The sequence below is a fragment of the Dipodomys spectabilis genome, unplaced genomic scaffold, assembly GCF_019054845.1.
Source record: "Dipodomys spectabilis isolate Male_0828 unplaced genomic scaffold, ASM1905484v1 ptg000034l, whole genome shotgun sequence".
In the NCBI taxonomy this organism is placed as follows: domain Eukaryota; kingdom Metazoa; phylum Chordata; class Mammalia; order Rodentia; family Heteromyidae; genus Dipodomys; species Dipodomys spectabilis.
Genome location: NW_024870711.1, coordinates 2,308,164 through 2,321,430, shown reverse-complemented (window position 1 = coordinate 2,321,430; position 13,267 = coordinate 2,308,164). Strand labels below are relative to the sequence as shown.

Below are 13,267 nucleotides of genomic sequence, written 5' to 3'. Positions count from 1 at the left end.
ACTTAGACCTCTTTCCTCCCAGCACAGTATAACCTGTGCGGGTCAGCCCGATCCTAAACACCCCTGGGATGGTCCCTGAGGGAATGGTGGCTAATTCCTGAGCTTCCGTCCCTCTTTGTTCTGGCTAGCCCTCAGGGCACTGACGGGTGCAGAGAGCCAGTTGGGATGTAAGCAGTGCCCTTTGCTCCCTCTTTTCCTTTCTTCCTTCCTCTCCCTCCCTCCCCCTTTCTTCTCTATTTCCCTTCCTCTCTCTTTCTTTCCCCTCCCTCGCTCCCTCCCTCCTTTCCTATCTTTCTCTTTTCTTTGCCACCTGAGTACCTAGGATTACAGGTGAGAGCCACTGGCCAGAGTCTACATGAAGTCCGCTGCCATTGGTGACTCCAGGGCTGTTTGCCACAGCCCTGAACCGGCTGTGGCTTCTTCACTTCCCCATCATCGGCCTCAGACATCTTAGTAAAGTCCCTGGTGACCACACTAGACCTCCCTAGGCATCCTGCTGTCTCCCCCACACAGGACCTTGAATTTGCTCAGTTTGCTTAACTGGTGCTCTACCACTTGAGTGATGCCTCCAGTCCTATTTTTTTGCTGATTATTTTGTCGGTGGAGTCTAGTAGATTCATCTGCCTGGGCTGGTCTCAAACTGCCATCCTCTGGATCTCCATATTCAGAGTAGCTAGGATTATGGATGTCAGTGACCCAGCGTTCAGCTTGTTTCTAATTTTTTGATCTTTACCATATTTCCAGGAACTGCTAGACAGTGGGAGATTTTTAATCCGGGTCCCAAGGCCCCTGTATTCCCACGACTGAGCTATAGAGTCAGGCGGGGTTCCTCAGGAGCCATTAAAAGTGGAGATACAACGGCAGCTTCCCCTGGCAGATCCCAAAGGAGGGGGCTGTGCTGAGCGTGACAAGAATGGGGTGTGGAGACTCAGACATTTTTCATCTCAAAGTCCCGGACAATGGGCCAAATCCCTGTCAGCAGACAAGGGAGGATCCAGGTCTGTGGATGTCATGAACTTAGATTTGTGGAGAAATTTTGCTGATACAACTGTACTGTATGGAAATGATGGGCTCGTTACTTCCCAACGCACACTTGAAATACATCCAGCCCTGACTGGAGGGAGCAGAGGACATCGCTCACATGCACTGCTGGTGAAATGCTAAATCTCTGCCTTTAGTTAGTGGCCTCCAGAAATGATGCTTTATGAGCATCTGGCTGTAGTGCTGCATCATTTGTTTGAGGCCACCCCTGCCCATGCCCTCTTGCTGCTGCCTCCACCACAAAATCACCACCTCATGCACTCCTGGGGGTCTCCTGGACGGGACAGCACTCACCTTTCAGGGTTGAAGACCTCAGGGTGTGGCCAGTATTCGGGGTCGCGGTGCAGAGCACCCACAGCCATCTCCAGCACGGCTCCTGCGGGTATGCGCTGGCCCAGCACCTCGCAGTCCTGCGCAGCCTCTCGAGTGAACCTGTGGGGGACAGAGATGGAGCTGGGTCAGGAGATGCAGCGTGGAGTGTGGCTGAGGCCAGGGAACTGGGCTCTCTTCCAGAATAAGCCACGCCCCACCTCTAAGAGCCTCAAGGCTCTTGGGCCCTTGGAGAAAATACCCTCATCCCTCCTCTCATTCATTCATTCACTCATTCATCTATTCAGCAGCAGCCAGGCACAGAGATTCCTTCTGTGAACCTGATAATGGGGTGAAAGCCTCCCGGGAGCTGGTTTCTGGGGGAGGTTTTGAGGGTTATGCTTCTAGTCTTCCAAGTGGATTCAGTCGGCTTTTGTTGATTGCCTTTGTTCACTCTCTTGCTTCTCTTCCCTCCACCTCACGGTGGTCCGGCCCTGTGTCCCTCCTTTTCATGACAGACCCCTCCCCACTCTCACCAAGGATATGGGGCAGTCTGCACCTTCCTTGGGCTTCTCTGCCACTGAAATGAAGCCATGAGTAGGGCCGATGCTGGGAAGACAGGGAGCCCTTCATGACAGATAACTTAGGACCGGTGTTGGGATGCTATGCCCCCCACCCCGCACCCCCCAGCAGTCAGGGGGCAGGGCCTGCCTGGCCAAGCTACACCGAGGGCTGAGCCCAGGGCTAGTGGTCCCTGTTGGGTAGTTGGGGGCGGGAGGGTGTGAGACCTCGGGTAGCTCCAGAGCTCAGGTGTTCTCTCTGGGCCTGTCTGGGATGGCCAATCTTAGTTTCTGGAAGGTTCTAATGACCATCCTCCTACACTTCCAACAATAAACACCCATTGCTGTGGAACACATAGACACTCAGTTGCTTGCCATTTCAAAGTCCATCGTGGCCATGTTCAGCTTTGCCCCAGGGGTATGGACCAGCAATCTCCTGGAGAATAATACCCTGCCAATTCTGCAGCCACCCACTTCCACTCTGGGGGCGAAGCATGGAGCTCATGTGGGTCAAAGTGACTTCCTGCCTCTCCTTGAAAATTCTTTCCCAGGAAGTGAATTCCCTATGCCAAGAACTACCCCGCTGTCTGCTTTAGGTAATAAAAAAACTAATTTATCTGGACAAACAGCTTTCTCATGGGAGCAGTCCATTGCTTACTGGCTGTAAAGAGCTCTCAAGAGTCTTGCCTCCTTGGAGTCTCCAGTCTAAAGCAGTATGTCCAGACTCTGCTTCCTTTCAATCAGTTCCCCCTTATGAAAGACCTTTAACTTCTGGAGCCCGGACTGAGTCCTATAAATGTCCTCATCTGATTTCCCTGTTCAGAGCTCCTAATATACAAAGAGGCTAGAAACAAAATGAGAGGTAGGGTTCTGGGTGTACCTGAAAGCCGGTGGGTACATCCTTAGGGTCTCTGCAATCACCATGTCCAGGTAGGGTAGGCCTTCCTGCAGGCTGCAGTAGTCAGGGTCCGGCTGAGGCAAGTTGGGATGAGGGAGGAGGTGGAGTTAGGCAGAACTGCAGGGCACTTGATCTTTTTCATGAGCTTTAGACTCCTGCTCTGACGTTAGTAAACATTTCCGTGAAAACTCCACAAGATGAAGTAGATTTCCCCCAGATGGCAGCAGATTAGCATCTCACACATTCTGTTGTGCTGAATTTCCTGCTTTGTGTTACTGAGCAGGAGCAGCTGAGGACTTGTGAGCCCATGAGTGTAACATAGAAGAAACTACTGTGGCAGCCCCGTTGATTAGTTAAAAGCTTGGGGGCGGGGGGGAGCCTTGAACTCAGAGCCTAGGTACTGTCTCTTAGCTCTTTTGCTCAAGGCTAGTGCTCTGCCACTTGAGCCACAGCTCCACTTCTGGTTTTTTGGCTGGTTAATTGGAAATAAAAGTCTCATAGACCTTCCTGCCCAGGCTGACCTCACACTGTAATCCTCAGATCTCAGTTTCCTGAATATCTAGGAGGTTAGGTATGAGCTCCTGGTGCCTAGCCAGCCACATTGAGGATGTGGTCCATGTTCAATCCTCGCAGTAAATCAGGGCAGCATTGGTTCTCATCTCTTAAGTAGGAACACCGGTGCTCATCTGTCACGCGGGCAGGAATTGGTGCTTAATAAAGTTAAGAGTCAAATGGTGACATAGCAAAGAGGAGAAGCGGTAAAGGATCAGATAGAACCAAACTGCCAAAGACTCAGGATAAAGACAAAGATGTCTTCCTAGCAAAGCTGTCAAAGGAATGAGCACGTTCTCATGATGAAAAACACATAACAAAACAACCAGGATCCATTTTTTACACACACGTTGAGAAAAGGTAGCCTTGATTAGATTGGGGGTGGTTTATGGTGTTGAAGAACCCTGACATTACCTGGTGACTCCCACTGGAGTGATTTTTTGTCCCTCCAGGCTCTCTTACCTCACACCTATTGGCATGAGCAGTGAACAGGATGTGGGTGTCCGGGGTTGGGAGAGGTCAGGTGGAAGTCACAGGAAGCCTAGACGCTGCCCTGCTGGGCTTAAGGGAAGGTCCCCTAAAGACTCCTAGCATCTAGCAGAAGTGGATGGATTTTCTGTTTGGCAGGTGACAATTTTCAATTAGATGATTCCAGAAAAAAAAAAACCAAACCCAATGCTGGGAGTGGCTTTCTTCCGTCCTGCCTCCTGCTACCTGGAGTTCAGGAAGCAGCCCTCTGAGACATCCTTCCCACACCTGGGACCTACACCAGCCACCATCTTTAAGAAAACCCATTCAAAATGTAGGGCAAGTCAGGAGATGGGAGAAGGGGTACGACAGCAGTGGACACCTAACTGCTCCCAGCTGGAGCTCAGCACCTCACCAAAGTCGACATTTGAAAGATGGTTTTATTTCCTTTTCCCCTCCCTCCCTCCCTTCTACCTCCCTTTCTTCCCTTCCTTCCTCCCTTCTTCCTTCCTTTCTTCCCTTCCTTCCTCCTTCCTTTCTTCCCTTCCTTCCTCCCTTTCTCTTTCTTTTCTTTCTTTCTTGCTTTCTCTTTCTCTCTCTCTCTTCCTTTCTTTCTTCTCTCTTGTTCTTCCCCTTCCCCTGCCTCCCATTCCCAGTGTGAGGGAAAGAATGTCTTAACAGCTCAGGTAAGGTCATATCATACTCCTTATCTTAATGACCATGGTTCAGCAAGGTACACAATTTTGGAGAATAACCCCAGCATACTGGAAAATAAGCAGACCCAAGGCCACCATGCATCTGGAAGCCATGCCTCAGCTTGAACATCTAGAAACCCATGTTCTCTTCCAACACACACACACACACACACACACACACACACACACACACACACACACACACACACACACGAGTGTTTCTTTCTGAGACAATCGCTTGAATAGGCCTCATTTTGCCTGGCAAAATTAACAAAACTTTATCTCCTTTCTTCCCAAACCCTGATCCCATAATTTGTAAGTTGCTAGTGAGTTCAGGGGAACTGGATTTCTGGTAACAGTCTTAAGAGACTCCAGGGAATATTTCAACTCATTTATGAGGGAGTAGCCATTTGATATGCCACAGCCATTCTTGTTCATGAGTCAAATTACACAAAGTGTGTATAGTTAATCGCATCATGACTTTGAAGGGTAAGGGATGCATTTTCTTGTAATGAGGAGCAGTGATTGATCTTACCAATGCACTGTGGGAAATGGTCTTTCAGAAGGCTCCTCCTTAGTCCCATGTGTCCACCTCCACCCTGGGCAGGCCAGATGGGCCTGGAGGAGGGAGAAGGGTCCTGTGCTGGGGGCTGACGCTCTGCCTGCCATCTTGAGACTCCAGATGACCTTCTCTCTGGACCTGTGCTTTGGGAGGAAAGGACACAGGCACATGGGTGCATGCGCTGTGAGTTTGGGCGCCTCCTATCTAAATTCTTAACTACCTGCTCTCTCTTGCTCCCTGGCTCCCGGTTAGGGTGGACATGGTGTCTGCCATCGCTGCCCCAGGCTGTCAGATGATGGTGTAATGGCAGGCCTGCCTGTAATGATGCAGAGACAGCGAGTCATTGCCCACGGATTGGAGCGCCTCCAAGTCCCAATCTGCTGTGGGAAGCGGAGACACCTCGGTCAACTTCCCTAGACCCTGCCTCCTTGTTGGGGTGATGGCGTGGAGTCTGGTGGCTCCCATGATGGTGAACTCCTCCTGGAATAGCCAGGCTCGAAGGACTACCCCTCAGGGACTCTGGTGGTTCCCTCTCTTCTTTGAATCTTGATGGGTTTGGTATGAGTTTGTCTCTTCTGGCCAACAACTTCACCGAACACAAATTGTGCCATGTCAGTGATTCTGCACATGACTTAAATGCTCTGAAGTTTACATAGAAAACTGGCTTTGCATGCTATAAAAATGTATGGAAAATTCATGCAAATCATTTAAATTTTATATTTGTCTTTACTTAAAATGCCATGAACTAGAAAAATAAAAACTGCCACAGTCAAAAGAGACAAGCGTGTTATGTGCACCACTATTGGCACTCTCTCCTGCTTTTGGAATAAAGGCTCCCACATTTCCATGTCGTTCTGGTCCTCACAAATTATCTAGTTGGTTCCGCAGGCTGTGTGATTGGTTGGCTTAAGGTCACCAGTCTGGGAAAGATTGAACATAGGCAAGTCACGAGCTGTTGGTGGCCACCTTCTCTACCTTTTGGATTAATGAATATAAAACACTAGTTGGACCCAAGAAAGAAGAAACAGATGAGATGAGCAGAGGCAAAGGACAGAGAGACTAGTTCTTAGTGTATTGGTGAGTTCCATCTGTTCCTGGCAAGTAACCTGAGGCTAGGCACTTCAGAATCTTTCCAGAAAGTTCTCACTTGTGACCAAAGTTGGTGACATTCTGTTATCTGCAACCATAAGAATCTTTAACAAATGCAAGAATGTGTAAAGAAGGAAGGAAGGAAGGAAGGAAGGAAGGAAGGAAAAAAGGAAGGAAGAAGGGGGAGGAAAGGGAAGAACAGGGGGAGGAGAGGAGACACAGGCATCCTACATGGTAATATAGAAGTTTTCCTCAGAAAGAAAAAGGAACTAGATCTGAGGATGTTGTCCAATGGCAAAGATAATGGCTCTGGTTCCTAACTAAAATTGTGCGTTATAAACTCCCAGGTTTTGTCCAAGAAAGAAATTATTATGTTGAAGTTGATGGCTCAGAGACTGTACTATAAAACCAATGTCTTTGTTCACTTTGTTTGGATGGGCTTTGTGTGTGTGTGTGTGTGTGTGTGTGTGTGTGTGTGTGTGTGTGTGTGTGTGTGTGTGTGTATGTGTGTGTGGGGGGGGGGGGGGCTTGAACTCAGGTCCTGGGCACTGTCCTTTACCTTTTTCTGCTCAAGGCTGGTGCTTTACCACTTTTTGGCTTTTTGTGGATTAGAGATAAGTCTTACAGACTTTCCTGCCGTGGCTGGCTTTGAACCATGAGCCTCAGATCTCAGCCTCCTGAGTAGCTAGGATTACAGCCATGAGCCACTATCACCTGGCCTCCTCTCAGTTTCAAAGTCTTGCTTGTGAACATTGTATTGGTCCAGTGTTCTGGATCGATGTGGCAGCTGGCACTGGTTGCCTGGGGCTTTAATGGTGGGCTGAGGTGGGGCCTGGGCATGGGTTTTCCTTCTAAGGCTCGTCTGGGGTCTCCCAGAGCCCACCTCCCTTTGAGGACTGCGCTGATAAGGTGTGCGAAGGAATACATCATATATTAGTCTAATCCAGGCCAAGCAACAGCATTTAAGTCCCTGTTCTGCTTAGAGACCAATCCATTCATCCCTCCTTGCTTTGCTTGGAGTTCTTTCAGCCCTTTGGGGACACAATGGTTCTGTGCCAAATTGGCCAGCAGAGGGCAGCAAGCGTATGGTAAATAAATGAGGACTCAGTTCTGAAAGAGTCTTTGGAATCCTTGCATGCAAATTCTTCATGGTTAGAGGAGAAGAGATGAGAGCCAAAGAGGAAGACTGTGAGCCCAACATCTTATGGAGAGCTTCTAAGTTCCTCATTCACTCAGGGGTCCAGCAGCGGGACCCCCTGTGAGAGTCAGGCGCTGGGTTGAGTACCCAGCATCTACCACTGCTGAAGGCTCTGCCCTTTGGGAAACCAAACTTCCAAGCTAATCATTACTCTGGATCTGTGAGATGTCCTAGAATGGGATTGTGAGGAGTGGAAAGCGCACTCTGCTAGGGTGAGTCTCTGCTCACGCTGAGACTATGTATAGAGTTGACGCAATCTATGGAACAGGTGCTATTCTGGGCTTGGGAGAGAAAAACACACTGGCTCATCCACCCTCTTGGAGCCCCTGGTCTGTCTGGAAAGGGCGAGAAGGGAGGACAGATGAAGGCCACATACCCAGACATGTGCGATCTGGGAAACTGCCAGAAGGGTGCCCTGTCTAGCCTGGGACCTTGAGGCCAGTGGGTAGGCTTGTGTGGATGGCTGTGGTTCAAAGAAACCTGTGTGACCAGGCACTGGTGGCTCACACCTGTCATCCTAACTACTCAGGAGGCTATCTGAGCACTATGGTTCAAAGCCAAGCTGGATAGAAAAGTCCATGAGACTCTTATATTCAATAAACTACTCAGAGAAAGCTGCAAGTGGCACTGTGGCTTAAGTGGCAGAGTGCTAGCCTTGAGCAAAAGAGTCTTAGGGACAGTGCCCAGGCCCTGAGTTCAAGTCCCAGGGTTGGGACAAAAAAAAAGAAAAAAGAAAAAGAAAGAAACAAGTGTGAAACACATAGGATGGATTGATCTGGGGACCTCGAACCCAACTAGCTATTGTGAAAGTTTGGAGGAATGATAGCTCATTTTGTTTTCATGTGATGGCCTGGTGGCCATGTTGGAGAAGAGAGTTGTTTTTGAGCTGTGTACACATTACCTACAGATGAGCTGACACGAAGGCTAGGATTAGAGAACAACTTAGTGGAAGAAGGAAGAGGAAATAAATGGCAGCTTGGATGTCCTAAGTGGATGCTCATTGGAGTGGACAGCCTTTGAATTTGTATCTGTTAAAGTTTTCCTCATAACAACATGTTAAGCTACTAAAGACAGATTCAAGTTACAACACAGAGGTGTGTGGAACTGGCTCTGGAGAAACTCTGGTTCTTTCAGGATGCCCACTCAGAACATGTGCCACTTGGAGCCAAACCCCAAACAGATGACAGCTGGCCAGGCATAGGCACAGAATAAATAGTGTTCCATCTGGGCAACCATGCAAACTGAGTCTAAAGATGCTGGAGAATGCAAAGTTGTCAGGTAATAGAGACATGACACGCTTCTCTCTGGCCATCTAGAAATACAAAATATTGACTGAGAGGAATGGAATTCTTTTCTTTTTCGATGTGAAAGAACAAGGAAGCGCGTGAAGACCAGGCTGCAGGCTCACTCTGATGTTTAACACACAAGTAGCATTCTTGAGGCCATGAGGACCAGAGCTCTGTGGCCTGCCTGCTCAGCCCCCGGCATACCCCAGATCTTCTTCCAGCAGCCCCCCCAGGTCCTAGTACCTCTCTTCCTAACGTCTGGTCAGATCCTGAATGGCCAGGAAAAATTGGGTGGCTAGGCAGACTTTCTTACTTCAAGTAAGGCATCATCAAGCTGCTACATTTCTAAACGATAAGATTAAAAAGTCATCCAGCCAAGCACTGGTGGCTCACGCCTGTAATCCTAGCTATAGGAGGGTGAGGTCTGAAAATCGTGCCTCAAAGCCAGTCCAGGCAAGAAAGTCTGTGAGACTTTTATCTCCAGTTAACCACCCCCCACAAAAAAAGTCCCTGGAAGTGGTGCTGTGGCTCAAGTGGTAGAGTGTTAGTCTTGAGCACAAAAACTCAGGGACAGCATCCAGACCCTGAGTTCAAGCCCAAGGGGAAAAAAGAGTCCTCTCTAAGGTTCGCCTACCTCCTGCTATAAAGCCCAGGGACTCAACTGAACCGTCTGGCCCCGCATCCAATGAGAAGCCGCACAACCCCTCTGTCTGACCCTGGCCACGCCTCTCTGAGCCACAGGTCCCACCAGGGGATGGGTCTGGCTGGCTCCTCCATCAGCCATGGTCTCCTGTCAGCCATGGTCATGGAGCAGTCATGGGGCACCAACAGATCAGCCTGGCTGTCAATCAGGATCCTATGTCCCACCCATTTCACAGGGGAGAGCACATGAGATGGGGACAGTCACAGTCTTGGGGAAAGGTCCCTTACTGGAAGAGCAGGTCACATGTCCGTGGGGATACACTTAATGGCAGGACTCACTTCCCCACAAGACATTCTGTCCTCACCATGAAATTGATCTGTAAGGACGTGTTAAGAAGAAAGTGGTCCCAAAGCCCTAACAGCTATTTCAGTTGAGATTTATACTACAAAAGAAGTAGCTATGCTCTTGGAAGGTTGAAAACGAAATGCTGGTAACAATGGAAATTTTTTTAAAAAGTGGAATTTACCTCATGGCTTAGATTCTCAAACCAGAGTTCCTTAATTTTCAGGGAGCTCTTCATATGTGTTTGCTCCTCAATGCGTAGTAAGAGCTCATTCTTAAGACTATTTCTTAGTCTGGCCATTATGTTATCTGTAAACCAATATTAAGATGCCATAGATAAACCTGATTTTCCCATAGGTTAAGGAACTCTGGAAAATCCATTGACAAATTCCTTCCCTTTCTCCTTCCTTCCTCCTTTCCCCCTTCCTTCCTTCCTCCTTTCCCTTTCCCTTTCCCCTTCCCCTTCCCTTTCCCTTCCCCTTTCCTTTCCTTTTATCATGGCAGTCCTGGAGCTTGAACTCAGGGTCTAGGCTCTGTGCTTGAGCTTCTTTTTCTTTTTAATTTACTTTTATTTTTTATTTATTTATTTATTTTTTGGGTCTGGTCGTGGGGCCTGAACTCTGGGCCTGGGCACTGTCCCTCAGCTCTTCAGCTCAAGGCTAGGGCTCTACCACTTGAGCCACAGCGCCACTTCCGGCTTTTTTCTTTTTGCTTCTGTGGTGCTGAGGAATCGAACCCAGGGCCTCAGGCATGCAAGGCAAGTGCTCTACCACTGAGCCACCTTCCCAGCCCCTTGAGCTTCTTTTTCTTAAGGCTAGCATTCTACCACTTGGAGCCACAGCTCCACTTTCAGTTTTTCAGTATTTAATTGGAGATGAGTCTTCCAGACTTCCTTGCCTAGGCATAGTCTGGCTTTGAACTGACATTCTTAGATCTCAGCCTCTTGCGTAGCTAGGATTACAGGTGTGAGCCACTGGTGTTTGGGGACAAATTCTTTTAATAAGGAAGTATTTCTGCCCTTTCCTATTAATGTCACTTTTCTATATTCAGGTTTTTGTGTATCATTTTTCTCTGAAAGCTAGACTTACATACACACATACATACACACAAGCATACACAGGGTTAGTCACCTTATGACTCTACCATACACTGTGTGTGTATATGTGCAAAAAAAAAAAAAACCCTGGACAAAGAGAAAATGAAAACAAGGAGTCAGGCACCAGTGGCTCATGCCTGTAATCCTGGCTACTCAGGAAGCTGAGATTTGACAATCTTGGTTCAAACCCAACCGGGGTGGACAGATCTGAAAGACTCTAATCTCCAACTAACCAGCAAAAAGCTGGAAGTGGAGGTGCGGCTCAACTGGCAGAATGCTAACCTTAAGGGAGAAGCTGTGTGAGAGTGTAGAGTTCTGAGTTCAAGACCTGGTACTAGCATGTGTGCGCATGTGTGCACGTGCATGCACACACACATATATACGCATACACATATATACAATTTGCATTAAAGTTCCCCCCCAGACATTCAGTGACTAATAGCAAAATTGACAATTTTCTATTTTGCCAAAGGAACTAGAAGTAACATTCCTTCAAACCATAAATAGCATTGAGAAAGTCCTTCCATACTTGGCCAACCTTCATATTATGCAAATGGGCCCCAATGATGCCCACATTTCTAGAAGCAGGTACCTGCCACTCTCTTAAGCCTAGGGTCAATGTGTGTGTGTGTGTGTGTGTGTGTGTGTGTGTGTGTGTGTGTGTATTCAGCTATGGTTTCTATGCATCTGGTTCTCCAGGAAACATAACACTATATTATAACACTGGTCTGAGGAAAATGGGGTGACCTTAGCTTTGCCCTGTGGACCACAGGCCAAGCATCCAAGCCCCTCCTCTGACAACCAGTTCCCAGGAGAAGCCCCATGTCTCCGGGGAGGGCTCTCCATTTTGAGGTGTTGGGTCCTTCTCAGCTGCCAGTTCATCTCTAGGAGCCCATGCCCTGTTCACTGAGGTCTGTGGGGTTCAGCAAGCTGTTTCCGGCTCGCAGTTAGCAGCTCTGGAGGGCTTGGTTGGGTGAGGGGGTGGGGGGGGTGAGGAATTGTCTAACAACATCACTAGCTTACTTTGCAATGTGCAGAAAGTTCTGCGTGTTAGTTTATAGAAGCTGGCAGATTGGGAGGTAGAAATGCATCCACATCTTAGAAAAAGCAGGGAGGAATAATGTACACAGCATCTATTTATATCCACATAAGAGAAGAGCCAGAACCCAGCTCATACTAACAAGAGGATTAGTCCAGGTGCTCCTGGACTCTGAGGCCCAGGCCATTAAGGGATTAGCTGAGGAGGTGGGAGATGTAATGAAGGAACATAAACCAGCCTGTGCATGTGTAGTTGCGCGCATGCGTACACACGTGCGCGCGCGCACACACACACACACACACACACACACACACACACACACACACACACACACACACACACACACTTGGGGCCCAAGGCTCTGGGCTGAGATTTATTGACTTTGCAGACACAGGAATCTCTGCAGAATTCCTGTCTTCAGACATCTATAATAATCAGAGGACTTGCCCTTGTGCGGTTCTGTAATGCTTACTGAAGGATTTTCACATCTTTTATACCATTTGGTCCTTAGAACTTCAACTTGTGTTGTCTATTTTATAAATAGAAAAACAAAACAGATTCGGAGAGGGCAAGTGGCGTGTCCAAAGCGGGAAGTTCAGTAAAGGTACGGCTGGAGTCCAATAGCCTCACTTCCTGCTATTTAAGCTTCCCTCCCTCCTTTCTCTCCTCTCCCTCCCCCCCCCCCCATGCTTTCTTCTGGTACATTTAATGGAAGAAAAACATACAGGAAAATATAACACACATGGAAGTGTAGAGTTTAATTGAGTTTTCAAAGTCAGCACATTTGTGTAATTAGCACCCAGACCAAGACACAGAACATTCCAGAATGCTGAAGCACTCCATGACCCCCTGTATCATAAACCCCACCAAGAGTAACCCAACCTCAACACAGAGATGACTTTTACCCAGCTTCAACACAGATCCTCCTACCACTTCCCCATTTATGCTTAATAGCAATGTCCTAGCCACTATTGCTCACCATTGCCTATGAGATTTGTGCATGTTGTGTGTAGCTGTAGCTGCAGGGTGTTCCTGTCCTCCTAGTCCTCCTCCTCTTCCTCCTGCTCCTCCTCTGCCCTCCCCTTTCTTTTCCTTTGAGATGGTGGGGATTAAAGCCAGGGTTTTGCACATGCTAAGCAAGCACTACATCACTGAACTCCACTCCCGGCCCTTGGAGTGTGCATTCTCCTTCTTGTGTGGTTTTCTGTGCTGTGATGACACCAGGCAACTTTCAACTGCTGAGAAGCATCTGAGTGGCTTCCGGTTTAGGGGCCATGATGGACAGAGCTGATGGGATCATTCTAAATGTGGCTAGAGATGAACACAGTACAGAGTCGTTTGGGGCCCGTGTCTAGGGGGTGGAATTGCTGGGTCTGCTTTAGTAGATAGTTGAAACTACTTGACAAATTGGTTGCTCATGCTGCCTAAAATTTGAGAGGTGAACCAGTTGAAAAGGTGCTTGTTAACATCTAAGTTCCTTCTACTCTGT

At 48.3% G+C, this 13,267-nt stretch overlaps 1 protein-coding gene across 1 annotated transcript in view; it reads right to left on the bottom strand.

Moving 5' to 3' along the window:
* Tbxas1 (thromboxane A synthase 1) overlaps window positions 1-13,267 on the bottom strand; it is a 140,851-nt gene that overhangs the window by 3,390 nt on the left and 124,194 nt on the right. Inside the window, exons 10-11 of the mRNA XM_042677300.1 lie at window positions 2,791-2,882; window positions 1,336-1,473 (exon numbers count right to left, since the gene is read on the bottom strand). Coding sequence (XP_042533234.1) covers window positions 1,336-1,473; window positions 2,791-2,882 — 230 coding nt within the window. The remainder of the gene's footprint in view (window positions 1-1,335; window positions 1,474-2,790; window positions 2,883-13,267) is intronic.